Source organism: Carlito syrichta, unplaced genomic scaffold, assembly GCF_000164805.1.
Source record: "Carlito syrichta isolate Samal-C Ts95f unplaced genomic scaffold, Tarsius_syrichta-2.0.1 Scaffold303696, whole genome shotgun sequence".
NCBI lineage: Eukaryota > Metazoa > Chordata > Mammalia > Primates > Tarsiidae > Carlito > Carlito syrichta.
The window spans coordinates 54,851-81,661 of record NW_007247792.1 but is presented as its reverse complement, the minus strand read 5'-3'; the positions used below and the strand labels follow the sequence as shown (position 1 = coordinate 81,661).

The 26,811-nt window shown below is 52.4% G+C and overlaps 1 protein-coding gene across 4 annotated transcripts in view; it reads left to right on the top strand.

The window, feature by feature from the left end:
• PPARD (peroxisome proliferator activated receptor delta) overlaps nucleotides 1-19,497 on the top strand; it is an 85,379-nt gene extending 65,882 nt beyond the window's left edge. Inside the window, exons 2-7 of one of the 4 annotated variants that reach the window (XM_021712894.1) lie at nucleotides 3,132-3,362; nucleotides 14,194-14,348; nucleotides 15,419-15,557; nucleotides 17,062-17,264; nucleotides 17,435-17,885; nucleotides 18,933-19,497. In XM_021712894.1, coding sequence (XP_021568569.1) covers nucleotides 3,233-3,362; nucleotides 14,194-14,348; nucleotides 15,419-15,557; nucleotides 17,062-17,264; nucleotides 17,435-17,885; nucleotides 18,933-19,180 — 1,326 coding nt within the window. In that variant the 5' untranslated portion in view covers nucleotides 3,132-3,232 and the 3' untranslated portion in view covers nucleotides 19,181-19,497. Of the gene's footprint in view, nucleotides 1-3,090; nucleotides 3,363-14,193; nucleotides 14,349-15,418; nucleotides 15,558-17,061; nucleotides 17,265-17,434; nucleotides 17,886-18,932 lie in introns of those variants that run through there. The other 3 variants (XM_008059076.2, XM_021712895.1, XM_021712896.1) reach the window with 3 other exon arrangements.
• Nucleotides 19,498-26,811: the final 7,314 nt, after the last annotated feature.

Here is a 26,811-nt window from a genome sequence, read left to right as displayed (position 1 = left end):
TCGAACCCGCAGGCTCAGGCAATCCACTCACCTCAGCCTCCCAAGGAGCGGGATTACAGGCTGAGCCACCGAACCCGTCTCTACTCATAATCTTTTTAACCCATAAAGTTTGTTTCCTTTTTTAGTTTGGTGTCATGCTTAGCTCTTCTCCTACCTCAACTATTTTTTTTATATATATATATATATATATATATATATTACATGACTTCTTGTAACTTATGTATTCTTGTTTTAATTTTAAAATATTAATGTATTTGGGCCTTTTCTTGGTATAGGATTTGAGATAGGGATCCAGCTTAATTTTTCTAGATGGCTACTCAGTTATCCCAATTCCATTGATTGAGAAATACATCTTTTCCCTTTTATTTGAAGTGCTGTCTTGTAACATATTAAAGTTGCATGTGAGCCGGGCTCGGTGGCTCAGCCTGTAATCCTGCACTTTGGGAGACTGAGGTGAGTGGATTGCCTGAGCCCGCGGGTTCGAGACCCGCCTGGGCAACTTGGCGAGACCGCATCTCTACAATAAATCAAAAAATTAGCCGGGCGTGGTAGCGTGCACCTGTAGTTCCAGCTACTTGGAAGCTGAGGCAGAAGGATCGCCGGAGCCCAGCAGGTCGAGGCTGCAGTGGCTGGGAGCATGCCACTGCACTCCAGTCTGGGCGACAGAATGAGACTCCAATTCAAAAACAAACAAACAAACAAACAAACTAAAATAAAATAAAGTTGCATGTGTTTGCATCTGTTTGTGGACTCCCTTTATTCTCTCATTGATATGCCAATACCACACTGTTTTAATTAGCGTAGCTTTACTATAATTATTTTATTCCTCTCCAGCTAATTCCCTAGCCTGTTTACCATAGTGCCTGCACACACACAGCTCCTTTGTTTTTTTCAAGTCCCATCTTTTATTCTCAATAGATGACCAAGAGCATAAGTATTGCTCCCCCCCCCCCCCCATTATGATACTTGTAGAGACTGGGTCTCGTTATCTTGCCAGGCTGGTCCCAAACTCCTGGGCTCAAGCAGTCCTCCCACCTCAGCTTCCCAAAGTATTGGGATTACAGGCATGAGCCATCATACACAGCCTCTTATTGGTTTTTACCATGTAAAAGTTTTATACACACACATACACACACATATTTGAGTTGGAGTCTCACTCTGTTGCCCAGGCTCTTCATCCTATGCCCTTGAATTATTCCCCTCCCATCAATCATCCTGCCTGGCTTTCCTCTTGAATCTTTTCAGACTTTCTCCACTGACCTCTCTTCTATCCACAGCTTACTTGAATCTTTTCTATTCCAGAAAAACCTCTTCTTGGCTTTGTTAACTTCTTAAGCTAGCATCCTCTTGTACATTTCTTTCTCTGCCATATTTGCCCCCAAATTAGTCTCTATTCACTGTCCCAGTTTTCTTACTGCTACTTATTCTTGAGAGCCCAAGTTTCCCTTTCAACCACTGACTGAAACTTGTCTCACAGGGTCCTTTATGACCTCAGGGAATCTAGTGGCCATGTGTCAAGTTTATTGCCACAGCCCTCTGCAGCATTTGAGATGGTTGACCCTCTCCCTTGAGACAGCCCTTCCCTTGGCTCTGAGATGCCCGGTGTCCCAGGTCTCTCCCACCTCTGGTCTCTGCCCATCATCTGCTCTGGCGCCTCTTCCTTTTCCTCCCCTGACATGTTACTCTCTCCCTTGGTGAACTGGATCCCTTCCTGTGGCTGTCACATCAATAAGGACGCCTCCTAGATGTACAGATTCCCAGCTCCCCGATGTACAGATTCCCAGATTCCCCACTCTCTGCCTCTTAGACTCTAGGGCTGAATGTCCAAGCTGCTTTTAACCAACTAAGAGGTCATTGTTAAGTTCAAGCCTGATGGAAAGGAGTGGGTGGCCTTAAGAGGTGCTGAAAGGGAACGATTTACTACCAGTTGGAAGTTGCTTTGCTGTGGAGCAGTGGTTCTCAGGCTAGGCTGCACATCACAGTCACCAGTAAAATTATACAATAAAAACCCTAGTGCTCAGGCTGCTTTCCAAACCAATCAGACGTGAATGTTCAGGCATGGGCCTAGACATCTATCCATGTTCTTACAAACTCCCCAGTGATTCCAGTGTACAGCCAACTTGGGAGGCCTAGAGCCGGGGGAGAGAGCAGGAGTCTTGGATCACCCATGGTTCTGGCTTTGATGGAGGTCAGATGGACATGTGGGTCACTAGATGATCAGACACAGAGCAGGTTTGGAGTAGATGGTGTGTTCTGTTTGGATAGTTGGAGTTTGAGCTGCCTGTGGGATAACCAAAAGAAGGGATCCCACAGATGCTTACAACTCCCTAAAAGATCTTTCCTTCTCCCAATTCTTCCATGGCCTGCACTGCTACAGGCAGCTCCCTGCTGGGAGGACACTTTCCCACAGCACCTCATGTCTTACCATCTCTGACTGTGGCATCTGTGGACAATATTCTACTTGCTGAGGGTTGGAATTACCTCCTCCTGGGTGATGTGGACATGGGGTCACCACCTAGTACCCCACCTTGGAAAGATCCCGGACAGAGCGCAGCTCCCCTTGTCTGAGAGCTCTGCCGTTGAGGGTCTGGTTGCACATCTGCTGTCAGTGTGAGCCAAGCACAGCAGGGGCTCATACCTTTCTTCCCCACCAAATGCAGAAAGGATGGGACCCGCTCCATCAGGAACAGTGGCTCAGGAGAACAGGGATTCTTGAGTCTGAGTGCTGTGGGGATAGGGTGGGGGTTGGGTGGTGGGATGACTATCTGGATCCCCAAGGGGACTGGAGAGTTGGGGAAAGCCCCTCAAGTCTTTCTGACATGGCTCCTAGAAGCTCAAAGACAGGATGCAGCCGAGGAGGCAGGGAAAGGTGGCACTCACAGTGGTGTGTCTCCGTATCTGGTTAATGGAGCCTGCTCTGAACCCACAGACCAGCCACAAGAGTCAGTGGGCAAGGTTAGGAGGCCAGTGACTTGCGATGCAGGGAGCAGTGGCCTTGGGATCGCACTGCGGGGACTGAGGCGGGGAGCAGAGGCCCTCCATGAGGGCAGCCCCAGGCAAGCCCCACTCTTGCCATCCTGTCTCCCTTGTCACTGCCTCCCTGACCTCTCCCTGTCTCCCCCTTTGCCCAGGCTGACGGGAACTGCCCTGCAGAGGTCCATCTGCGATCAGACCCTGACGATGCCAGAGCTATGACCGGGCCTGCAGGCGTGGTGCCGAGGGGAGATCAGCCATGGCGCAGCCACAGGAGGAGGCCCCTGAGGTCCGGGAAGAGGAGGAGAAAGAGGAAGTGGCAGAGGCAGAAGGAGCCCCAGAGCTCAATGGGGGACCAGAGCATGCACTTCCTTCCAGCAGCTACACAGGTGAGGAGAAGACTGGCAGGGGACACGAGCAGAGAAGACAGCTGGGCGGAACAGGGTTCTGGCCCTCTGTGAACAGTGCCTTGCGGGGTGCAGAGTAGCAGAGTGGTTAAGGACTAGAGCCAGTCAGCCTGGGCTCATGCCCCTCCTCTGCCCCTCGCCAGCTGCAGAGCCTTGGGCACATTTCCCCACTTTTTTTCTGTGAAACAGAAGAGGACGGCAGGTGATATGGATACGGACTTTTGTGAGAATTAGCTGAGTGAACATTTGTAAGCATGTTGTCATCAGGATCATTATTCCACCCCTGCTGCCATAAGGCAGCTGGGACCAACTGCACAAAGGGCACATCGAAAAATCAGCTGTACCTGGGATTGTTGTGAACAGTGGAAACACACGGCTCAGTTGATCTGGTGCTGGTTATTACACATCCCTGTTAAAGCACAGCTGAAATCAGGTAAAAATGCTCCACAGTTAGTATGAATGACTGGGGTGAATATTCCATTTGTATCTTAGCTTCTCCTGTCTCACTTGTCGGCGCCCCTTTATTTATCCACTGTCAGCAGCAGTGTAGATAGTTTTCTCCAGTACCATGTACTGTTCTGTCATCATCGGTTCTGTTATTGTCGTCATGTTATGTTGACCTTCAAGGGCACACAGACGCCACCTCTCAGCCCCTTTCTTTCTCTGCTGCTGATTCCCACCCCCTCACCTGAGTGCCACAGGGCGGCACATCCAACTGATCCTCACTCCCTTCCCCCAGAGGGAACCCGGGTTGTGAGGGAGTGGACACTCTGCACTTCCTGGGTTCGGTGAAGGAGAGCCTGGCCTCAGGCGGTGGCTCAGGGCAGAGAAGCAGGCCTGCCCCAGTGGGATGGGCTGTGGGCCCCTGTGTCTGCACGGGGTAAAGGAGGCAGTTGTGTCCCAGTTAATGCAAGATGGAGGCTGTGGAGGTAGCACAGGCTCCTGCCTGGGTCTGCAGCAAAGAGGGACTCGAACCGTTAAGCCACGCCACCTTGAACCTGCAAAGCAAGTCCTAGGATTTTGCAGAGGTTTTTCCTCTTCAGGGCACGGGATGGGGTGGGGGGAGGGGAGAGCCATCCTTCCAGTCCTTCTGATCCGACTCAGTCACAGGGAGTGACCACAGTAGGTTTGGTGTGATTCCAGGGCCAAAGTGAAGCTGTCCCCCATCCCTAGAGTAACCCATTCCCTGTCTAGTGGCTGGTGGCTGGGATGACTTTGGAGATTTAGCCTGTTTCACAAGGGAAGAATGGCTAACCAGGAGTGATAATTCACTTGGCATCAATATCACATCCTGTTCTGGACTTGAGGAAGGTTAGAAGGGGTTAGATGCTAAGGGAAGATGCTGAGGGCTAAGAGCAAGTATGAGCTATCTTGAGGATCCAGTAGAATGAGGGAGGGGAGACGGCCATACCACCTGCCCTGGCCTACCTCACCCCCCATCTGGGCCCAGGCGGATGGAAGTGACCTGCAGAGCAACTTCCTGCCCTGGAGTTCCTACACACCCCATGTGGGGACCAGTGCTGTATCCCAGGTAGCACTGCTGCTCACATGCAGGCCAAGGCGAGGCGCCTGGGAGCAGGAGCAAGGTGAGGCAGACATGACACTGACATCTCAGCAGCTTCACTGGGATTCAGGGCATGGAGAATTATCCAGGGCAGATTTGCCTGACCAGTGCTTGTATGAGGTAGTGCTTAATATATTCGGACTGCCAAATCAGCACATGAAGTGGATGCAGAGAGACTTCCTTGTTCAGTACTTGAAACAGGAGGGGACCGTGTAACATGATCACAGTGGGTTAAAGCCAAAAAAGGTCCCACAAATTCTATAAGACAAGCCACCTAACAGAAGAATCCAAACAGTTCAAATAATACAAATACAAGTGACCAGAAATCACATCAGGTTTTCCAGTCTAACAAGTGATCAGAGAAGCCTTCTGGATTGTTGTTGTTTTTGAGATAAGGTCTCACTCTGTTGCCCAGGCTGGAGTGCACTCGCACAATCATAGCTCACTACAGCCTTGACCCCCTGGACTCTACTGCTCCGCCTGCCTCAGCCCCCTACAAGGCATCTTAAGTTGCGATGTCATTTCGCCTGTCAGATTGGTGAAGAGGACTGTGTGGTCAGTGTTGACCTGCTGGCGAGGACGTGGCCCTTCCACTGCCAATGGTAAGGGCAGTGTAGACCAACACTTGAGTGTACATCTCTTTTTTTTTTTTTGAGTTGGAGTCTCACTCTGTCTCCCAGACTGGAGTGCAGTGGCCGCTCCTGGCCACCACAGCCACGACCTGCTGGGCTCAGGTGATCCTTCCACCTCAGCCTTCCAAGTAGCTGGAATTACAGGCATGCACTACCACGCCTGGTTAATTTTTTTTTATTTATTGTAGAGATACGGTCTCACCATGTTGCCCAGGCGAGTCTCGAACCCACGGGCTCAGGCAATCCACTCACCTCAGCCTCCCAAGGCGCGGGATTACAGGCTGAGCCACCGAGCCCGGCGAGTGTACATTTCTTTTACCCTGCAGTTCCACTTCTAGGAATGTGTCCTGTGTAAATACTTGCTCAGCATGCACAGAGATTTCCACACCAGCTTATTTACTGCAGCACTGCTTATAAGAACCAAAAATAGGAAAGCACCCATCTATGGGGAACTGGTTATGTAAACTGTGGTGAGCCGGATGGTGAAATGCTCTGGAGTCATTGGAAAAGGACAAGGCTAGTTTGTATATATTAAATAAGTTTCTGACAAATTGGGGATCCCATGGTTTAAAATCTTTGTGTCATAAAAAACGCCAGAAGGGTGTGTACTGAAGGACCAGTGGGACTAACTCTGAGAAACAGGATCATGGATAAGGAGGATCTGTCATAAGATGCTGCACACCCTTATGAATTTTTCTCAACAAACCTGTACTGCTTTTATGATTTAAAAAGCAGTTGAACTGCTTTGCTTGGTTTTGTTTTTTTGGAATTGGGGTCTTAACTCTGTCACCCAGGCTGAAGTACAGTGTCGTGATTACAACAATCATGGCTCATGGCAGTCTCAACCTCCTGATCACTTGGCTCAAGTGATCCTCCTGCCTCAGCCTCCTGAGTAGCTGGGACTACAGATTTACACCACTGTGCCTGGCTTATTTTTGTAGAGATGAGGTTTCGCTATATTGCCCAAGCTGGTCTTGGACTCCTGGGCTCAAGCAGTCCACCCACCTCAGGCTCCCAAAGTGCTTGGATTACAGGCCATCATGCCCAGCCTGCTTTTTTCTTTTTTAAGGTTAAAGTTAATTGTTTAAGGCCAGGCACAGTGATTCATGCCCATAATCCCAGCACTTTGGGAGGCCAAGGCAAGAGGATTGCCTGATCCCTGGAGTTTGAGACCAGCCTGGGCAACATGATGCAAGACATTGTCTCTACAACAAATCAAAAAAATTTGCTAGGAGTGGTAGCACGTGCTTGTAGTCCCAGCTACTTGGAAAGCTGAGGCGAAGAATTGCCTGAGCCCAGCAAGTTGAGGCTGCAATGAGCTGTGATCCTTCCACTGTACTCCAGCCTGGGTGACAGAGTAAGACTCTGAGTCAAAAAAAAAAAATGAATTGTTTAAAAAGGGGATAGGGCTGGGGGCAGTGACTCATGCCTATAATCCCAGCACTTTGGGAGGCCAAGGTAAGAGGATTGCCTAAACCCACGGGTTCAAGACCAGCCTGGGCAACTTGGGGAGACCTCACCTCTACTGTAAATAAAAAGTTAGTTGGGTGTGGTGGTGCACGCCTGTAGTTCCAACTACTTGGAAGGTTGAGGTGGAAGGATCACCTGAGCCCAGCAGTTTGAGCCTGTGGTGACCTTGAGTATGCTACTGAACTCCAGCCTGGGCAACAGAGTGAGACTCCAACTCAAAAAATAAAATAGGCCGGACTTGGTAGCTCAGCCTGTAATCCCAGCAGTTTGGGAAGCCAAGGCAAGTAGATTACCTGAGCCCACGGATTCAAGACCAGCCCGGGCAACTTGGAGAGACTTCGTCTCTACAATAAATAAAAAATAAGCCAGGTGTGGTAGCATGCGCCTGTAGTTCTGCTACTTGGATGACTGAGGTGGAAGAATCACCAGAGCCCAGGAGGTTGACACTGGGATAACCATGAAAGTACCATGGCACTCCAGCCTGGGCTACAGAGTGAGACTCCAACTCAAAAATAGGATAGGATAGGATAGGATAGGATAGGATAGAATAGGGTGTGGAAGCACATGCCTATAGTCCCAGCTACTTGGGAGACTGAGATGAGAGGATCGTGTGAGCCTAGGAGCTCGAGGTTATAGTGAGTTAAGATTGGGTCATTGCATTCCAGCCTGGGCAACAGAGTGAGACTTTTCTCTAAATTAAAAAAAAAAATTAATAAGGGGGTTGAGGATCTGGCGGGTAAGGGGTCCTTGAGATAAAGCCTCATCCTGTGAATAGGGGCAAAAGGGCTTTGAGGTCACACAAGCCAGGGTAGGAATCCCAGGTCTGCACTGTGAGCTGTGGCCCTTGCCACAACCTTCACTTCTCCAAGTTTATCTGTCTCTTCACCTTTAAAGGCTGTGTCATGTCCCCCAAGGGCCAGTCAGGTGAGAGTTAATGGTGGTGTCTAACACACCACAGGGTACCACCCCCAGGGGTTATGACTTTGGCCTCTGGAATCCCAGGGACCCAAAAGGACATAAACTGTGAGCCCTGAGACAGCAGGAGAATACCACCGTTTGCTTTACCTCTAACCCTGCAGCAGCTCTGCACTGACTGTGCATCTTGATATTGAGCTCCTCGCCCTCCCCTCCAAGCAGGTGGATAGGCTTTACCATCCACAAGGAAATGGAGGTTCCCAGGATCTCGCTTGCTCAGGGTCCCCCAGCTGGGAAGGGGCAGGGGCAGTGAGAGCCAGGGCTCACACCCCATTCCCATTCTCATTCCTCCTGCTTCCATGACATTCTTCCCAGTCACACCTGAGAAGGAGGTAGATAAAGTGTCCTTCCTCCTAGGCCAGGCATTGGGCCAGGAGCTAGCCGCTCAGTGGTGGGCAAGGTCCAGTGCCTATCCCAAGGAGCCCACAGTTCAGGCAAACAAGACAACAGAAGTAAGGAGGTTGGTCAGTAACCCAGCCCCAGATCTCTGCAGAATTTGCCCTGACTTCAGAAGCCACAGGGCACCTATTTGCCCGTGGGCTCTGCCTGCAAAGTGAATCGGTCGGCCTGGCCCCTCAGACTGTCCTTACAGCCATGACAGTATTACCCCTCCAGCAATGAAGGCTAGATGCAAGAGAGTACTCCACCACACACTGGTGATGTGGATAAGGTCAAGAGTGTCTATTTGCTGAACTTGTAATCAAAGATGGCGTAACGAATATTTGACTCTCTGGGTGACGAAGCTAGTGTTTACACTGAGTCCAAACATGTGGATAATGACATTGTGTCCTCCTTAACCGTGACCATGTCCTCCTGTTGTTTATTATACCGTTATTGATTGGTAGTAAAGGACATGCGTACATAAGGATAGCAGTAGAGTGCAGCAGTTCAGGGCTCAGCTCCAGGGTCGGATGGTTCTAGGCCATAATTCTCACTCTGCCACTGTATGAGCCAGGGTTCTCCAGAGAAACAGAACCAGTAGGGTGTGTGTGTGTGTATATGTGAAAGAGAGAGATGTGTTTTAAGGAACTGGCTTATACTGTTGTGGGGGTGGCAAGTCCACAATCTGCAAGGTGAGCAGGCTGGGAAAGTTGACGTTGCAGCTCAAGTCCAAAGTCATTCTGGAAGTAGAATTCCCTCCCTCGGAGGGCTGGATGAGGGTTTGGTCTTTTTTCTTAAGTCCTCCATCTGTTGGACAAGGCCTACTCACATTATGGAGGTAATCTGCTTTACTTAAAGTCTCTGATTTCAGCTTTATTCACATCTAAAAAAATACCTTCTCAGCCACAACTAGATTGGGGTTTGGCCAAAAACTGGGTGCCATGGCCTGATCAAGTTGACACATAGACCGTCACAGCCACCTGTCAACAGGTTCCTTAACCTTCTGAGCCTCAGTTTCCTTGCCTATAAAGTGGAAGTAAGAAGAGCTAACTGAAGGGTTGTTTTGAGGCTGACATGAGATTAATGGGTGTAAAGTGCCCAGTAGGATGCAGATGCCTGGCACACAGTAGGCGTGCAATAAATAAAAAGAAAGTATTGGTACAACACACAGCCTTTGCAGGCAAGTCAGGTTCAGGTTTAGTTTCAAGTCCCACTCCCATGATGTATTAGGCAGGTGACCCTGGTGGATTCCTTAACCTCAACAAGCCTCAGTTTCCTTCACATAATAGTAATTACTGTCCTCCAAGGTGACAACAAATGATACAAACATAAAGATATTAACATACTTGGCACTCAGTACGGGCTTGATAAATTTTGCCTCTTCCGTCTGGGCAACATAGAGAGACCTTGTCTCTACAAAAACTCAAAAAATGATCCAAGTGTGGTGGCATACACCTATAGTCCCAACTACTCAAGAGGCTAAGGCAGGAGGATCACCTGAGCCCAGGAGGTTAAAGCTGCGGTGAGGCCTGATTATGCCACTGCACTGTAGCCTGGGAGACAGAGTGAAACCCCGATTCAAAAACAAGCAAGCAAAACTGTCTCTTTTCCTTCTCCTCTCCCAGTGGAGGCAGGCCCTTCGTAGATGTTTGGAAGGCCAGGTGAGTAGGCCAGGCAGGGTGTCCCTCTAGAGGACATTCAGAGGCAGATCAGGGACAGGATGACAGGCCTTTCCTGCGAGTAGAAGGGAGGCCGAAGGGAGTGGGAGGCTGGCCTTGGTGAGGGGCCCCCTACACTGGGCTGTGGGAGAGAGCTGTGCAGGCAGACGGCCCTGGGACAGCAGCTGGCCTCTCTTTATAGCATGCCAGGGTCGCCGAGGCAGGGGCTCCCGCTGTGGAGGAGGGCCCCTTGGAGCCCCAGCTCCTTCTTGATCAGGGCCCGCTTACCCCTACCTCTAACCAGGAGGTCATAGCAGGGGAGGTGGTGGGACCTTCAGAGCCTGCCCCAGAGTGGGCAGAGTTCTGCCATCATTTTGGGTGAGATGTGGTCGTGATTTGGGAGTAAACCTTTAAGCCAGGTGGTCGACCAGGAGGACATAGAACTGTGTCTTTGGAAGACCCACCCACAAACTGCCATCACTTCAGGGCCCCCATGCACACGCACCCCACAGCAGAGCCTCCCCTGTAGGCCACATGCGACCCCTCCCCAGCAAAGCCCCTCTTCGCTCCTGCCTCTCCCTGCTCATGTGTCTGTTATTTGTGGTCTCTTCCTCCACTCAGATAGTTGCCGAACACCCGCTAGCTAGCTCAGTTGTGGAGCGTGAGACTCTTCAATAGGCAGGCTGCGCTTGTCTTGTGCCCCGCCACCATCAGCCTTCACCAAGGCCTCCCTGACTGCTCCCACGCTAGGCCGCCGACCCCCGTGTGCCGCCTGTGGGCAGGCCTTCCCCAGGGCCCCTCACGGCCCCGGGCCTGATTCCCCTCGGTCCACTGGCAGCTGCTTCCTGACTGGAGCCCCTCTGGGACACTTGCCTGGGATCTCTCCTCACACCCAGAGCTCTCCTCACTGGTGGCCAGTGAGGTTGCCAGAGGTCCCAACACCCCTGAGCTTCGGGCCAGAGGCAGGACAGGAGAGGAAAGAGGAGAGCTTTCCTGGCCTCATGCAGCCCCACCACCCCTCTGGGCCTCTGTGAGTCTGTCAGGGAAGAGGGGGAACAGCCAGAAGAAAGAAGAGGCACGGTCCTGCCCCAGTGGGCATACGCCAGGAGTGAGCAGAATTGCAGCATCCTGACAGCTGATACTCTGCAGTACTGCAGTGGTGTGAAAGCTTAATCCATGTTGACTCTTTACTCTTCAGTGTGACTCTCGCAGATACTCCATTCTATAGAGTGATCACACTATTCTACAGAGAAGGAAACTGAAACCTAGGGACCAGAACTGGTATTTGAGCCCAGGACACTTGGCTCTTACCTCAGGACCACGAGCCACGGTGTGGTGGTGTGGTGGAGCTGGCATTTGAACTTGGGCTGCATGGCTCCTGAGGCAGGTCACCCAGCATGCCTGAGGCTTCTGAGCACCTAGAAGCCGACATGGAAGGCATCCAGAGTTCTCATCTTTCTTTGAACAGAGAGGGGAGTAGTCATAGTCCCTGATAGTCATGCACAGCCAATGTCTCCTAAAATCCTGCACCACTCACCTGCCCTTGATCTGGTGTTGCTGCTCTCTGTCTTGTATACTCGTTTTCTTGTTTCATTTTTGGCTCTGCTGTTTGAGGGCAGGGTCTGGGTCCTGCCCTGCACACAGCAGATGCTCATCAAATGTCTGTTGGATGAACCGAGAGGGTAGCACTGCTGTGCTCTGTGCCAACAGCAACCAAATGCCTCGACACCTGCTGACCTTCCAGAGCCACGAGGGAGGATGAGGAAGGTACCTCAGTAGTTGTGACTGATCTGAGGTAGACAAGACTCAGTGGAGTGTGGGCTCTGAGGTCCAAAGGGGATCCCTGAGTCTAGCAGGGGAGGCAGACACGCGAGCCACAGAAACAAGATGACAAGAAGCACCAGAAAGCAAACATGTGCACAGATCACACAGATTCAAGGAGGAAATGCCAGAAACCCTCCCTGCCCCGGCATCTGCGTGTTCCCACAAAGGGTCTCTGTTACACGTTGTCTCATTTTCTCCCAGCAACTGGTGCTGTGAGTCTTACTGTGCCTTTTATCATGGCTGCAGCTGTGGTGGGTGAGGAGGCCGGGTCGCCGGGCAGCTTGAGGGCTGCTGATTCCCAGGGAGCTAGTGCCTGCTGCGTGCCTGGCACCCTGTAGTTCTTGGTGCCGGACCACAGCAGTGTCCTGATGAACAAAGTTCCTGCCCTTCTGGCCCTTAAAACCAGGGGGTGGTGCCCAACAATGAACAAACACACAGAATATGTCAGGTTGTAACAGAGGCCACTGGGAAAACCAACGTAGCTCCACCCCTCCAGAGCACAGTTGTCCCTGCCCAACCCAAGAGGTTGAGGGAGTCCTCTTTCTCAGTCTGTAGCCTGAGGCAGCGGTTTACCCGCTAGGATGTACCCGCTAGAATGTACCCTCTAGGATGACTGAAGTTGGGAGCTGAGGTGCTGGGACAAGTCAGGCCATTTTAGGAGGCCGAGATTTGTGTCACTCAAACCTCACCAGCCAGGAGGGGAGCAGACCTCTGGGCCTCTCTGCCGTGGTCTGGGGTGCCTCTTGTGCTCCTCTTCCTGTGATCAGGAGGGAGGAGGGAGGCGGAGGCATTCCTGCTGCCTGCCTCAGGACCTCAGAGGGAGCTGGGGGAGTGGGGAGGAATGTGTGGGAGGGATGGAGTGCGCTTTGCTTGGTGGAGGGGTCACTCCTGTGTTGGGGAAATCAAGGCCACCTGGCCTGTGTTGTAGAGGGAGCATGCAGGCCGAGGAAGGGCCCCTCTGGGGTCATCACCATGGCTTGGGTCTCCCGCGGTACCCTTCTGCTCTGAGTGGCTGATTCTGGGGCTTGGGGATTTAGCACCTGCCTTTGAGGAGGTCACTCAGTCATCAGAGAAGAGCACAGATATTGGAAGGCCATTGCAGCAAATGCAGGATAGGCTGCGTGCGGGGTCACACACCAGCTCTGGGAGTCAGGAATCTGAGGCTCAGTTCAGGGCCCTTTCCAAGGGGAAGAACTCATTTCTGTGTGTCCAAAGGAGAGATTCAGAAGAGACTTCTGGCAGTTCTTACTAAGTCAGCTTACTTAGTAAGCTGTCTAAGCTTACTACCCACTAAGAGAGCAGTTGTCATCACTGCTCTCACAGCAAGCTTTCCTTGCTGGTTCTCTCAACACCAAAACTCCATCATCTGTACATCTGGTAGAATAACTTGGAGAAATTCAGTGTGTTGCTCAGTCAACATGACTGAGACCCAAGCTCTTTCTACTCAAGCAAGAAGCTTTGTGGGAATGCACTTGGGCTTCTTGAGAGATACTTTACAGCAGCAGTCCCCAACCTTTTTGGCATCAGGGACCGGTTTTGTGGAAGACAATTTTCCCACAGGCCGGGGGGAGGGGTGGGAGGGGATCATTAGGCATTAGATTCTCATAAGGAGCACACAACCTAGATCCCTCGCATGTGCAGTTTGCAGTAGGGTTCAGGCTCCTAGGAGAATCTAATGCCGTCGCTGATGGAACAGGAAGCAGAGCTCCACTTGCCCACTGCTTACCTTTCGCTATATAGCCTGGTTCCCAACAGGCCACAGACTGGTGCCGGCCCAGGGGTTGGGCACCCTTGCTTTACAGCGTCCTTGGAGTTCATACAAAAATAAAACTTCTGAGGGGTGGAGGCTGGCTCTGCAAAGGTCCACACTGCTGTAGTTTCCATAAAACCCCACATGGGCTGACACAGTAGCAGCCTCTAAGCCAAGAGAGCTGCTTCCCGAGGATTGCTGAAGATTCGGTCTGCCTCCTCCCTCTGGGTCTCTCCTCCCAGAACATAGCCCCCCCACCACCACTGTCTTCCCCAATGGTGAGTTCAGCCCAGGAAGACTCTGGCTCAGACCAGTTAGTGGTCCCATCGTGTACCGGACAGCCACTGAGCATTCGACTGGGGAAGGCTTTGGAAACTTTTTCCCATCCTCCCAGAAAAACTGTCATAAGCCCCACATTCTAGGTGAAGAAACTGGTCTTCAGAAAAGTCAACTCCCTGAGGCCACAAAGCTGGTCAGCAGGTGAGCAGGGCAGTGGGGCTATTTCCATGCCCAGCTCCCGGCCTGGCAGAGTCTGACGCCCTCCGCCATGTGTCCGCAGACCTCTCCCAGAGCTCCTCGCCACCATCGCTGCTGGACCAGCTGCAGATGGGCTGTGATGGGGCCTCATGCGGCAGCCTCAACATGGAGTGCCGGGTGTGCGGGGACAAGGCTTCAGGTTTCCACTACGGCGTCCACGCATGTGAGGGCTGCAAGGTATGAACTGTGGGGGTTAGTGACCGGCCGCTAGCCTGTGGTCACATGGTGAGTGTCTTGGTGGGTCCCTGACTGTACCCATTTTGGGGTTCTTATCCAGGAGGCAGCCAGCCTGTTGTTGGAAAGTTCCCTTGTCAGGCCTGCTCTACTGGGCGCCTGGAATGCTGACCAGCCACTCACTGGGGTGCTGTGGGTTGTGGCACCTCTCTGGGGACCAGAAAAGCAGGACAGAGTGAGGGGCTTAGACTGAGCTCTCTTTCTACCTGAGGTCAGGCTTTCCTGCACCTCAAGTCTTGAAGGGAGCATTTTGCAAAAAATAAGAACAAGATACTTCTTTTTCAAGTGATGCCTCTAGTCTTTCCTCCTAACTTTATAGCCATCAGCCGGGCTCGGTGGCTCAGTCTGTAATCCCGCGCCTTTGGGAGGCTGAGGTGAGTGGATTGCCTGAGCCCGCGGGTTCGAGACCCGCCTGGGCAGCGAGACCTCATCTCTTCAATAAATCAAAAAATCAGCCAGGCGTGGTAGCACATGCCTGTAATTCCAGCTACTTGGAAGACTGAGACGGAAGCATCGCCAGAGCCCAGCAGGTCGAGGCTGCGGTGGCCGGATGCGGCCACTGCACTCCAGTCTGGGCGACAGAGTGAGACTCCAACTCAAAACAAAACAAAACAAAACAAAACTTTATAGCCATCAAAATTTCACCATTTTATTAAACCACCACCTAGAAAATGCACAGACCCAGATACATTTATGAATAAATCAGGTTAGCCACGACACAGTTTTATGTTACCAAACTGACAAAGAAGCTTTAAGACACTAGGCATTTGAAATAAGGTGTGTTATTTAATTATTTCAGAAGTTTTAGAGTTACTTATCTTCTCCATCTGCCCTCCAAAAACACCCCCCCATTACCTCTCAGTATTAGGTGTTCTTAATCTGTGTGCACGATGGGGCCTTTTGGGAGGAGTCGGATCTCATCCTTTCCCCGGCCGGCAGGCTCTCCTCCCTGTCCTTGGCCCCTCAGCCTCTCCCTGGCTGGCGGCCTCTCCTACTCGTCCTTGGTCCCTCAGGGCTTCTTTCGCCGGACGATCCGCATGAAGCTGGAGTACGAGAAATGTGAGCGGAGCTGCAAGATCCAGAAGAAGAACCGCAACAAGTGCCAGTACTGCCGCTTCCAGAAATGCCTGGCGCTGGGCATGTCGCACAATGGTGAGTGCTGACTGGGCCAGCACAGGGGCTGCTGGCTCTGTTCCAGGGAGCACTCGGTCCAATCTGGAGGGACATGTTTAGAGAAGCGCCTGGCAGCTCTTGGGTGCTGGCTTGTTAGCCTTGCTGGTCTGGACCTTGGGTCTTGGAGCCTAAGACTTGCTGCTTTCCCCACCCTGGGGCAGTCACCACCTCTGTGCCCGAGGCTCACCCGCCAGGCCCAGAAGGGAGCTGAGAGTTGACCCCAGTTTGAATGATGCTGGGAACACCAATCCCAGAACTTCAAGCCTGGCTCAGAAGACCTGACATGGCATGAACAGCCAGGGATCCCCTCAGGAAGGTAGGCAGGAGCCAGTGAGTAACTGCATGTGTCAGTTGCCAGGAGGCCAGCCTGGGTGACAGCCTTCTCTGCTCCGTGCTCCAGGCACATGAACCAGCCTTGTCTTTAGACCCTTAGGATAGGGTAATTGCGAAGCCCACCTGCCCCTTCAGTACCCCTCTAGGTACCCCAGAGGACAGGAGAAAGCCTCTTGTTTAACTATAATGGGTAGGTTAGCTGCTTGCCCAGCATTTACCCAGGATGCCCTAACTGCCTTGCATCTTAGAGGGTAACAGGACTGAGCCTTCTGTCTGCTGCTCTTCCTGGGTGATGGGGTCTGGCGGGTCTGGGTTTGGTCCCTCCCCCTCAGTCTGTCTCTATGGATGGGGTCGGGGATTTCTAGGAGCTCCCAGGCCTGGCAGAATCTTTCTCACTGTCACTCTGAGAGAAGGCACATTTATATCCTGTTCTGTCACTAAGGACAGTTTTGAGTGCTTGCTACCTGGGAGCCTTTGTTTAACTGACCCCCAGTAAGTCTGAAGGCATGAGCTTTGTGACGAAGAAAGAAAGGTGAAGCAGCCTACCCTAAGGCACACAGCTAGTGCACTGTTGAGCTGGGACTCAGGCGCAGGCCTTTGTCACCGAAACTGTTTTGTTTTGTTTGGAGCCAGGGTCTCACTCTGTCTCTCAGGCAGGAGTACAGTGGCACGCTCACAGCTCACTACAGCCTTGACCTCCTAGGCTCAGGTGATCCTTCTGTCTCAGCCTCCTGAGTAGCTAGGACTAGAGGCACGTGCCACCATGCACAGCTAATTTTTTTTTGTTGGTAGAGAAGAGATCTGGTAATGTTGCCCAGGCTGATCTCGAACTCCCACCTCAGCTTCCCCAAGTGCTGAGATTAGAGGCATGAGCCACTGTGCCTGCCAACCAAAACTGTCTTTAACTGCTTTGGTGTACTGCCCCAAACCAGAGTAGCCCAGTCACTCAGTGAGAGCCCCTGTGTGCCGGGCATACTGCAATCAAGACAGGGTTCCTGCCCGTGTGGAGCTTGCGCTCTAGAGGAACCAACCCAGCAGTCCCACCTTGCTGACTAGAGTTTCTGGGGCCCTGGGCATCTGTAGAGGGATGGGGAACTCAGAGGTTCTGGCCCTGCCCAGTCACCTTAGTGACTGTCCGCTCCCCGTGCAGCCATCCGCTTTGGCCGGATGCCAGAGGCCGAGAAGAGGAAGCTGGTCGCAGGGCTGACAGCAAGCGAGGGGAGCCAGCACAACCCCCAGGTGGCCGACTTGAAGGCCTTCTCCAAGCACATCTACAACGCCTACCTGAAGAACTTCAACATGACCAAAAAGAAGGCCCGCAGCATCCTCACCGGCAAAGCCAGCCACACGGCGGTGAGTTCGCTGGCCTGGCCGCATCCCGGGCTCAGGCCCCACTGCCACCTGCTGGGCTCCTGGGAGTGCCGGGCCTGCCTCACTCCCCTGACTTCCTGGTGTAGGCAGGGGTGGGGGCAGCGCAGGGTGGGGTGCCCGAGGCCTGGCCGCTAATGGGGCCTGGTCTTCAGCCCTTTGTGATCCACGACATCGAGACGCTGTGGCAGGCAGAGAAGGGCCTGGTGTGGAAGCAGCTGGTGAGCGGCCTGCCCCCTTACAAGGAGATCAGCCTGCACGTCTTCTACCGCTGCCAGTGCACCACAGTTGAGACTGTGCGGGAGCTCACCGAGTTCGCCAAGAGCATCCCCAGCTTCAGTACCCTCTTCCTCAATGACCAAGTGACCCTGCTCAAATATGGTGTGCATGAGGCCATCTTCGCCATGCTGGCCTCCATCGTCAACAAGGACGGGCTGCTGGTGGCCAATGGCAGCGGCTTCGTCACCCGTGAGTTCCTGCGCAGCCTCCGCAAGCCTTTCAGTGACATCATTGAGCCCAAGTTTGAGTTTGCTGTCAAGTTCAACGCCCTGGAACTTGACGACAGTGACCTGGCCCTGTTCATTGCAGCCATCATTCTGTGCGGAGGTGAGTGGAGGTGGAGCAGGTGGGCTGACCCCAAAAGCCAGTCCTCCTGGGGATGGGCCTCACTCAGGGCACCACGCCTGAGCTGAACCACCTGGGGAGTGTCTGCGATGATGGCAGTGGCACATGCAAGACACTCAGTGGACATGAAGGATCTGCTCATCTCATTATGTATGTAGACAGAGTGGAGAGAAGAGAGAAGAAAGACTGAAACGAAAGATGCCGTCATGTTAGTGGGGGTTATTTCTGGCTGGTGGAGACATTTTCTATATTGTCCCTGCATTTTTCAAATTCTGACACAATTAATACAACAGTGGCCATGCTAGCCAGCAGTGGCATAGAGCTTCCTCCATGCCAGGCACTGTTCTGGTTCTTTGTGATAGGTTATAACTCATTTGATGCTTGCAACAACCCTGTGCAGGAAGTACTCACTCTGTCACCCAGGCTAAAGTGCAGTGACACGCTCACGGCCACCCTAGCGTCGACCTGCAGCTCTGGTGATCCTTCCACCTCAGTCTTCCAAGTAGCCAAAACTACAGGCACGCACTACCATGTCCAGCTAATTTTTTAGTTATTGTAGACGTGAGTTCTTGCCAAGTTGCTCAGGCTGGTCTTGAACCCGCGGGCTCAGGCAATCCACTTGCCTCAGCCTCCCAAAGTACTCGGATTACAGGCTGAGCCATCAAGCCCAGCGCATGATCCCCATTTTACAGATGAGGCAAATGAAGCCCAGAGAGGCTAAGTGACCTGCTGCCCATGGTCTTATTGATAGTCTGGTAAATACGGGATTTGAATCCAGGCATTGAGTGTCTCAACCATGATGCTCCACTGCCATATCCAGAAAAACGAAAACAAACTATTAGCAAAAACAAAAGAAGTGGGCCAAGACCAGGGATGGGGTACCAGGACACTCAGTGGAGCTGTCTCTAACAGGACAGGGCTTGGCTGTCATGGCCAAGGAGGCCTGCTGTCCTGGGCCAAGTCACCTCCCGGGGTGGGTAGAGGACTCCTCTGCCTTTCTGAGCCCCTGTGTGCCCTGTGTCCCCACAGACCGGCCAGGCCTCATGAATGTGCCTCAGGTAGAGGCCATCCAGGACACCATCCTGCGTGCCCTCGAGTTCCATCTGCAGGCCAACCACCCCGACGCCCAGTACCTCTTCCCCAAGCTGCTGCAGAAGATGGCCGACCTGCGGCAGCTGGTCACCGAGCACGCCCAGATGATGCAGAGGATCAAGAAGACCGAGACCGAGACCTTGCTGCACCCGCTGCTCCAAGAGATCTACAAGGACATGTACTGAGGGCTGGTGCCAGGCCTCCTGCAGGCTCCAGGGGGCCAGGGCGGGAGGGGCCCCCACGTGACTTCCCATTGACCCGCCTGTGAGCACGTGGCCTGGGCTGCGGAATCACCCTCGTGCTCAGACACACCGGCCTCTGGCTCCTGTGTTCCCTTCCACAGCTCTTCCTTCCTGTGTTTGTCATCTCCCTCATTCTCAGCTCCTCTTTCTTTCCTGATTTCTCTGTAGGTTTCCCTCTTCCTCTCTTGCCCCTGCCCTTACGTCTGTCCTCCTTTCTCGTTCTGTGAGACGTCTGTATTATTTCACCAGCAGCATAGAACAGGACCTCTGCTTTTGCACACCCCTTCCCAGGAGCAGAGGGAGCAGGGCCTGCACTCGCCCAGTCGCTGCATCTGCAGGCTCTGGGGCCTCCCTTCTGCCTCCTTTCTTCAGAGCAAAAGACTTGAGCCATCCAAAGAAACACTAAGCTCTCTGGCCCGGCTTCCCTGGGAAGCCGAGCGTGGCCTGGCCTGACTGCAGCAGCCACCTGTAGTCACGGGGTCCCTGCTGTGAAGGACAGTGGGCAGGGGGCCTGAGCCCCTCCCCCAGACTGTCACTGCCTCACTCCTGTAGCATGCCCCAGCCCCAGTGGCACCCAGCATCCTTCCAACTTCTTCACACCAGTTTTCCAGGCCAACGTTGCTGATGGCCCCCTGCGCTGGCCGCCGGGGGGGCCACACCCCAGACCTGGAAGGAGTGGGGTACCCCTGGGGGGGCCCCACTGAAGAGGAACAAGTCTCACAGGAGGGAGGTGGAGCTGGGTGCAGGGAGGGAGAGCACACTTAGTTCTTTCCTAGGACTGGGGCTTGAGTGCTGGGGGCAGAGGCCACGGAGAGCTCGGGCAGGCCCTCCATTAGCACCCCTCTCTCCCCCACCCTGCAGCAGCTGCCCTTGCGTCTGCGCGCAGTGTCAGGGCCGGCCTGACAGGACCGCCCCTCTCCTGACCTGCTCGTGGAGCCCCCCTCCCCCCGCACTCCCTGGAGCTGCCACTCCAGCTCACACGCAAGCACTGAAATCACTTTACCTGCAGGGTCTGCCCCGCCTTCGCCTCCCTGAGGCAGAGAGGGCCCAGGCTGGGCCAGGACTCTGGGTAGGTGGGGGTGGCACCTGCTCACAGCGGGCGCTGCCAGGGATGGACTGATCCCATGCATCCCGACGTCCGTCGGTCCCAGCAGCGCTGCAGCCCTCCCCTTACCTGTACTCAGCCCAGCTGGCCACCTGGACTCCTTGCACAGCCTCGGCCCCCTCGCCCCCACTCCAGGGAAGGTGCACCTGCCTGGGTGGAGGCCGAAGCTCAGCTGGGACTGCTGTGCCGGTGCCGGGCAGAGCCTCCCAACCCACAGGGGTGGGGGCTGCCCGGCGTCTCGGCAGGGTGGTAGGAGAGCTGAGGTTAGAGCCCGGCAACCTGGATCCTGTCTGGTCCTTTGTGTCAGGTGGCGGCTCTGGCGGGAAGTGCCCTGCTCTGCCCCGGGACCACACTCTACGGGCGAGACTCTCCCCCTCGCCTGGCTGACCAGGGCCTGGCTAGGCGGGCTCCCTCTTGGGGAGGCTGTGTGGGGACAGCTGCTGGCACCGACCTCCCCTCCCCCACCACGTGCCCTGTCCTCACCCCACCCACATCTGGTGCTGAGGATGTAGCTCTTCTCAGTGTCTGAACAATCTCCAAAATTGAAATGTATATTTTTGCTAGGAGCCCCAGCTTCCTGTGTTTTTAATATAAATAGTGTACACAGACTGACGAAACTTTAAATAAATGGGAATTAAATATTTAAGAGTTGATTTTAAACTGACTCAGTTCTTGGCGTGTTTTTCCTGGGACTCATCAGACTCCTCCCGCCTTCACATCCAGTGCACACAGAGGAGACAAGGCTGGCACAGGAGGCTTTGGGTGCCGACCCCTCCCCTCGTGCCCTGCTCTCCTCGTCAGTCAGCAGGGGCTGTGGAGGGCTGAAAGGATGCCATCCCTACCCTACAGAAGAGAACTTGGGATATGAGGGGGCACAGAGGCACACACGCAAAAGAGGCAGTGTGGCGCCCTGGCACTCACCAGGGTGGGGTGTGCAGGGGCTAGGAGGGACCAGGAAAACCCTGGAAGAGGCAGCTCTCCCCAGGCCTGCCTTGACTGGTACGCGGGACTCCATAAGAGATCAGGGCCTTCCTCTCCTGAGCCGACATCCCAGTGGTGCCATCTCCCAGGGTCTCCAGAAGAGCCAGACCCCCGTCAGCCGTGGCTTTGCAGCATGAGACCAGGTCAGGGTATGTAACAGGAGACGTGTCTAAGCAGGAAGACAAAACTATTGCCAAATATTTCCAAGTGGGAATTTGCTGTAGGGAATTACTGCAAAAGTGCTGAAAAGGCAACAGGGGTTCCCTATTGAGGCCATCCGGAGGTGAATAACTACAGGAAGCCTCTCGCCTCCAGGCCTGCATGGGAAACCGGCACCTTTGCTAAAGCACCCACCAACACTGCAGAGACCCAGCCTGAAGTCACCTGCCGGACTCAAGCCAGAGTTCAGGCATGCCACACACGCAGGGCTGCCAGAGTGCCTGCAGCTACCACCACGGCTGCCCCAGAACCCTCGCTGCTTAAGCAAAAAGCCTGCAGTCCGAACTCGCCTGCTCCTGCCGGAAGGCCATCAGAGGTGGAGGTGGCCGTTCTTCCTATCTTCCAGTGTGTTGCCTGTACCTTCCATTGGGGAAAAAAGAAGCCTAAATGTAATCTGGGAAACGTAGTTTGCAGATTTCCAGCCCCTGCGGTAGAGAGGAGCATGTGGCATCAGCCAAGAACCAACAGGCAGACAACTAGCATGACGTACAAACGCCAGCCCCAAGGTGAGGGATCCCAGATAGGCCCACAGCTAAGGTGATGGTCACGTGTGACACTTGCCTCTGTTTTCTTTCTTTGCTGGTCAGCTGGACAGAGCAATCTGAACTCTGTTAAGTCCCATCTCAGGAGTAGTGCCCTGATAGCTTTGCCTATGATGGAATCTTCTGGTTTACTGTTTTATTTTTCTCTCCTCCCTATCCTTTCTCACACCATCAAATGGGGTGTGGGGGGCGGGGATTGTGAAAGACAGTGACTCCATTGCTAATGGCCAGTCCAATTCCCAGCACTAAAGAGGTGAGATACAGGATACCAAGTAACTAGAGCTCACTCTGTTCAGAGTTGAAGCAAAGTCTCAGGACCAGTTTTCTACTGCTGCCTGGCTTCTAGTGCTGCAAAAAGCATCCTGTCACTCCAGCCCCTGTTGTTACTGTCAGATTACCATAGTTTACTGAGCAGATACTGCATGATGTCCACCATTCACACCTCACCTCTCATCCTCAGCACAACTCCGCCAGGACAATATTATCTCCTGCCATTTCACGGGCAAGGAAGCACAGTGAGAAATCAGGGAACGTGCCCATGGTCACTCAGCCAGGAAGAGGCATGGCCAGTGTTCCGTTACAGCCTGTGGGCCTCTGCTCTTCACCCGTGAGCAAACCTTGGGTACAAGAGTTGGTCACCTGGTCTCTTTTTAATGATGCTCAAGACAAAAGAATCAAGCATTTAAGAAAAAAAGGAGGAAAGCCGTCTTAGGAAAATGAGAAGGTACTATTTTTGCAATCTTTCTATAAACCTACAAATATTCTCAAATTGAAACTTCATTTTTTTAAAAAGGAAGGAAATAAAGAAATGATCTAGAGCTGGTAGTATCCCCAGAAATCCCAGCAGAAGCAGAGGCAGTATCCCCTTTGTAGAGGATGGGGACAGGCAGGACAGAATTCCCACACCATTACAGATAAGAAAGAAGAAGCTGCATGAAAGTCAAGAGATGCAACAACCAGTGAAAGTAGAGCCCTGGAACTTCAAAAAACACATTGACTACTGTATGGGAAATAAACTGTTTATATTATTAAAAATATAAAAAATAGCCAGGCTCGGTGGCTCAGCCTGTAATCCCATGCCTTTGGGAGGCTGAGGTGAGTGGATTGCCTGAGCCCGTGGGTTCGAGACCCGCCTGGGCAGCGAGACCTCATCTCTACAATAAATCAAAAAATCAGCCGGGCGTGGTAGCGCATGCCTGTAATTCTGGCTACTCGGAAGGCTGAGGCGGAAGGATCGCCGGAGCCCAGCAGGCGAGGCTGCAGTGGCTGGGAGCGGCCGCTGCACTCCAGTCTGGGCGACCGAGTGAGACTCCAACTCAAAAAAAAAATATATATATATATATTAAAAAAATAAGTCTGGGTACAGTGGCTCTCGCACTTTGAGAGGCTGAAGCAATAAGATCACTTGAGGCCAGAACCAGACTGGAAAGATCAGTAGAAATTATCCAGAAAATAACACAGGGAAGCCAAGATAGAGAAAACGTGGAGAGGAAGGATAGTAATAAAAATCCTTATATAATGCAGAAGGGAAAAGTTGGTTCTGCACAATCAACTGGAAAAACAATTTGGCAAAATCTGATGAAGCTGAAGATGCCATGTTCTGTCGCCTGCAGTTGTATTAAAATGTGCTGGTTGCTGGGCTCGGTGGCTCAGCCTGTAATCCCGCGACTTGGGAGGCTGAGGTGAGTGAATTGCCTGAACCTGCGGGTTCGAGACCCGCCTGGGCAACTTGGCGAGACCTCATCTCTACACTAAATCAAAAAATTAGCTGGGTGTGGTAGTGCGCGCCTGTAGCTCCGGCTTCTTGGAAGGCTGAAGCGGAAGGCTCGCTGGAGCCCAGCAGGTCGAGGCTGCGGTGGCCGGGAGCGGCCACTGCACTCCATCCAGTCTGGGCGACAGAGTAAGACTCCAACTCAAAAAAAAAAAATGTGCTGGTAGATGCTGGGGGCACCACCCAGACCCCACCCTCAGGAGCCTGCTGCCTGGAGTATTGGCGCTGAGCTCAGATGCATTTCTCTCAGTGACTACCCTAACCCAAGAAAGCTGCCTCGCCCTGGTATCCACACTCCTCCTCAGGGGCAGCCTTGTCTGCCGTGGGAGGTCGAAGGCCAAGGCTCCTTGACTCATGTGGGACAACTGGAGGGGTCGTCCAGCGGCAGAGCTGAGGCTTCTCTTCCGTTATGTGGCTGTTCAACTTCTCCCTCCACTCAGTCCTGCTTGCTTTAGCTCCTTGCAGGTGTTCCAGAGAGTTGCCCCGGCAAGTATCCTGCCGGTAAGCCTCCACATCTGTTCCCTAGGGAAGCCAACCTGAGACAATAGTCTAGAGTGAAATCCACCAAAGTGCACCAAGACTTATGTACACTTTCATCACAGCCACAGCAAAAACTTGGAAACAACCAAAAATGCTCATCAACAGGAAAATGGATAAATAAACTTGATATAGCTATACCATAAAAAAAACTAGAAGTAACACACAAAAAAAGTTTTAATATAATTTTGGGGCCGGGCGCGGTGGCTCATGCCTATAATCCCAGCACTTTGGGAGGCCGATGTGAGAGGACTGCGTAAGTCCATGGGTCCGAGACCAGCCTGGGCAACTTGGCAAGACCTCATCTCTACAATAAATTTTAAAAATTAGCTGGGCACGATGGCATGGGAGGATCACGTGAGCCCAACAGGTCGAGGCTGCAGTGGTCATGAGCATGCCACTGCACTCCATGCTGGGCAACAGAGTGAGACTCTGACTCAAAAATAAAATAAAATAAATTTAAAAATTTTTTAAATTTTTGGAGTGGATAGACCTTTCTAGTATTTACAAAACTTAGAGTCCCAGCTAGGCACAGTGGCTCACGCCTGTAATCCCAGTACTTTGGAAGGCCGAGGTGAGAGGATTGCCTGATCCCACAGGTTAAAGGCCAGCCTGAAGCCAGGCTCGGTGGCTCAGCCTGTAACCCCGCGCCTTTGGGAGGCTGAGGCGAATGGATTGCCTGAGCCCGTGGGTTCGAAACCCGCCTGGGCAGCGAGACCTCATCTCTACAATAAATCAAAAAATCAGCCGGGCGTGGTAGTGTGCGCCTGTAATTCCAGCTACTCGGAAGGCTGAAGTGGAAGGATCGCTGGAGCCCAGCAGGCGAGGCTGCGGTGGCCGGGAACAGCCACTGCACTCCAGTCTGGGCGACAGAGTGAGACTCCAACTCTAAAAAAAAAAAAATTAGAGTCTGTAAGATTAAACATTTTGCTACATAGCACATTTAAAAAATTTCTGCCTGAATAAAAACACCAAAAGAAAAAAAATTTTTTAAACAACTGTAAAAATGTTTGTGGCATAATCAGACAATGGGTTACTTTCCATAATTATAAGGAGCACTTATAAGTCAATGAGTAAAAGATCAGGAACACTTACTTTATTTTATGAAATGAGATATTGCCCAATAAAAATGTATTATGAAAAATTAATAAAATAAGTAAAAGGTCAACCCAACAAAAAAATGAGCAAGCAATATGAATATAAAAGGAGCTAGGAACAGGGCTCATGCCTATAATCCCATCATTTTGGGAGGCCCGGGCAGGAGGATCACTTGAGCCCAGGAGTTCAAGACCAGCCTGGGCAACAGAGCAAGAATCCATCTCTAAAAAAATAAAAAATAAAAGGAAATGCCTCTTAGAGATGCTTAACCTCACTCATATTAAGAGAAATGTAAATTCAAACTACAATGAAATACTGTTGTTTTACTTACCAAATTAAATACTAAAAAGTTTGATAAAGGCGGGCTTGGTGGCTCAGCCTGTAATCCCACGCTTTGGGAGGCTGAGGTGAGTGGATTGCCTGAGCCTGTGGGTTCGAGACCTGCCTGGGCAACTTAGCAAGATCTCATCTCTACAATAAGTAAAAAATTAGCCGGGCGTGGTAGCACGCGCCTGTAGTTCCAGCTACTTGGAAGGCTGAGGCGGAAGAGTAACTCCTTTGGGTCCCCTTCTGCTGTGGGAACTTTTCTGTCCTCTCAATAAATCCTGCTTTCTAAAAAAAAAAAAAGTTTGTTAACAGTGTGTTGGCAAAGGTGTGCAGAAACAGGCACCTCATAATGTTGGTAGAATTGTAAACTGGCACAGCCTCCATGGAGAACATATTGACAATACCTATAAAATTTTAAAAAATAATTTTGATCAGCAAAAGTAAAATACTAGCTGGGCATGGTGGCTCACACTTGCAATTCCAGCTCTTTGGGTGGCCAAAGCGGGAGAATTGCTTGAGTCCAGGGTTCAAGACCAGCCTAGGCAATATAGCAAGAAAAAGTAAATTAGCCAGGCGTGGTGGTACATGCCTGTAGTTCCTAGCTACTCAGGAGGCTGAGGCAGGAGGATCACCTGAACCCAGAAGGTCGAGGCTGTGGTGAACCGTGATCACACCACTGCACTCCAGCCTGGACAACAGAGTGAGAACCTGACTCAAAAATAAAAAATCAGCCGGGCTCAGTGGCTCAGCCTGTAGTCCCGTGCTCTGGGAGACTGAGGTGAGTGGGTTGCCTGAGCCCACGGGTTCAAGACCCGCCTGGGCAACTTGGTGAGACCTCATCTCTACAATAAATCAAAAAATGAGCTGGGCGTGGTAGTACGTGCCTGTAGTTCCAGCTACTCGGAAGGCTGAGGCGGAAGCATCGCTGGAGCCCAGCGGGTCGAGGCTGCGGTGGCCGGGAGCGGCCACTGCACTCCCGTCTGGGCGACAGAGG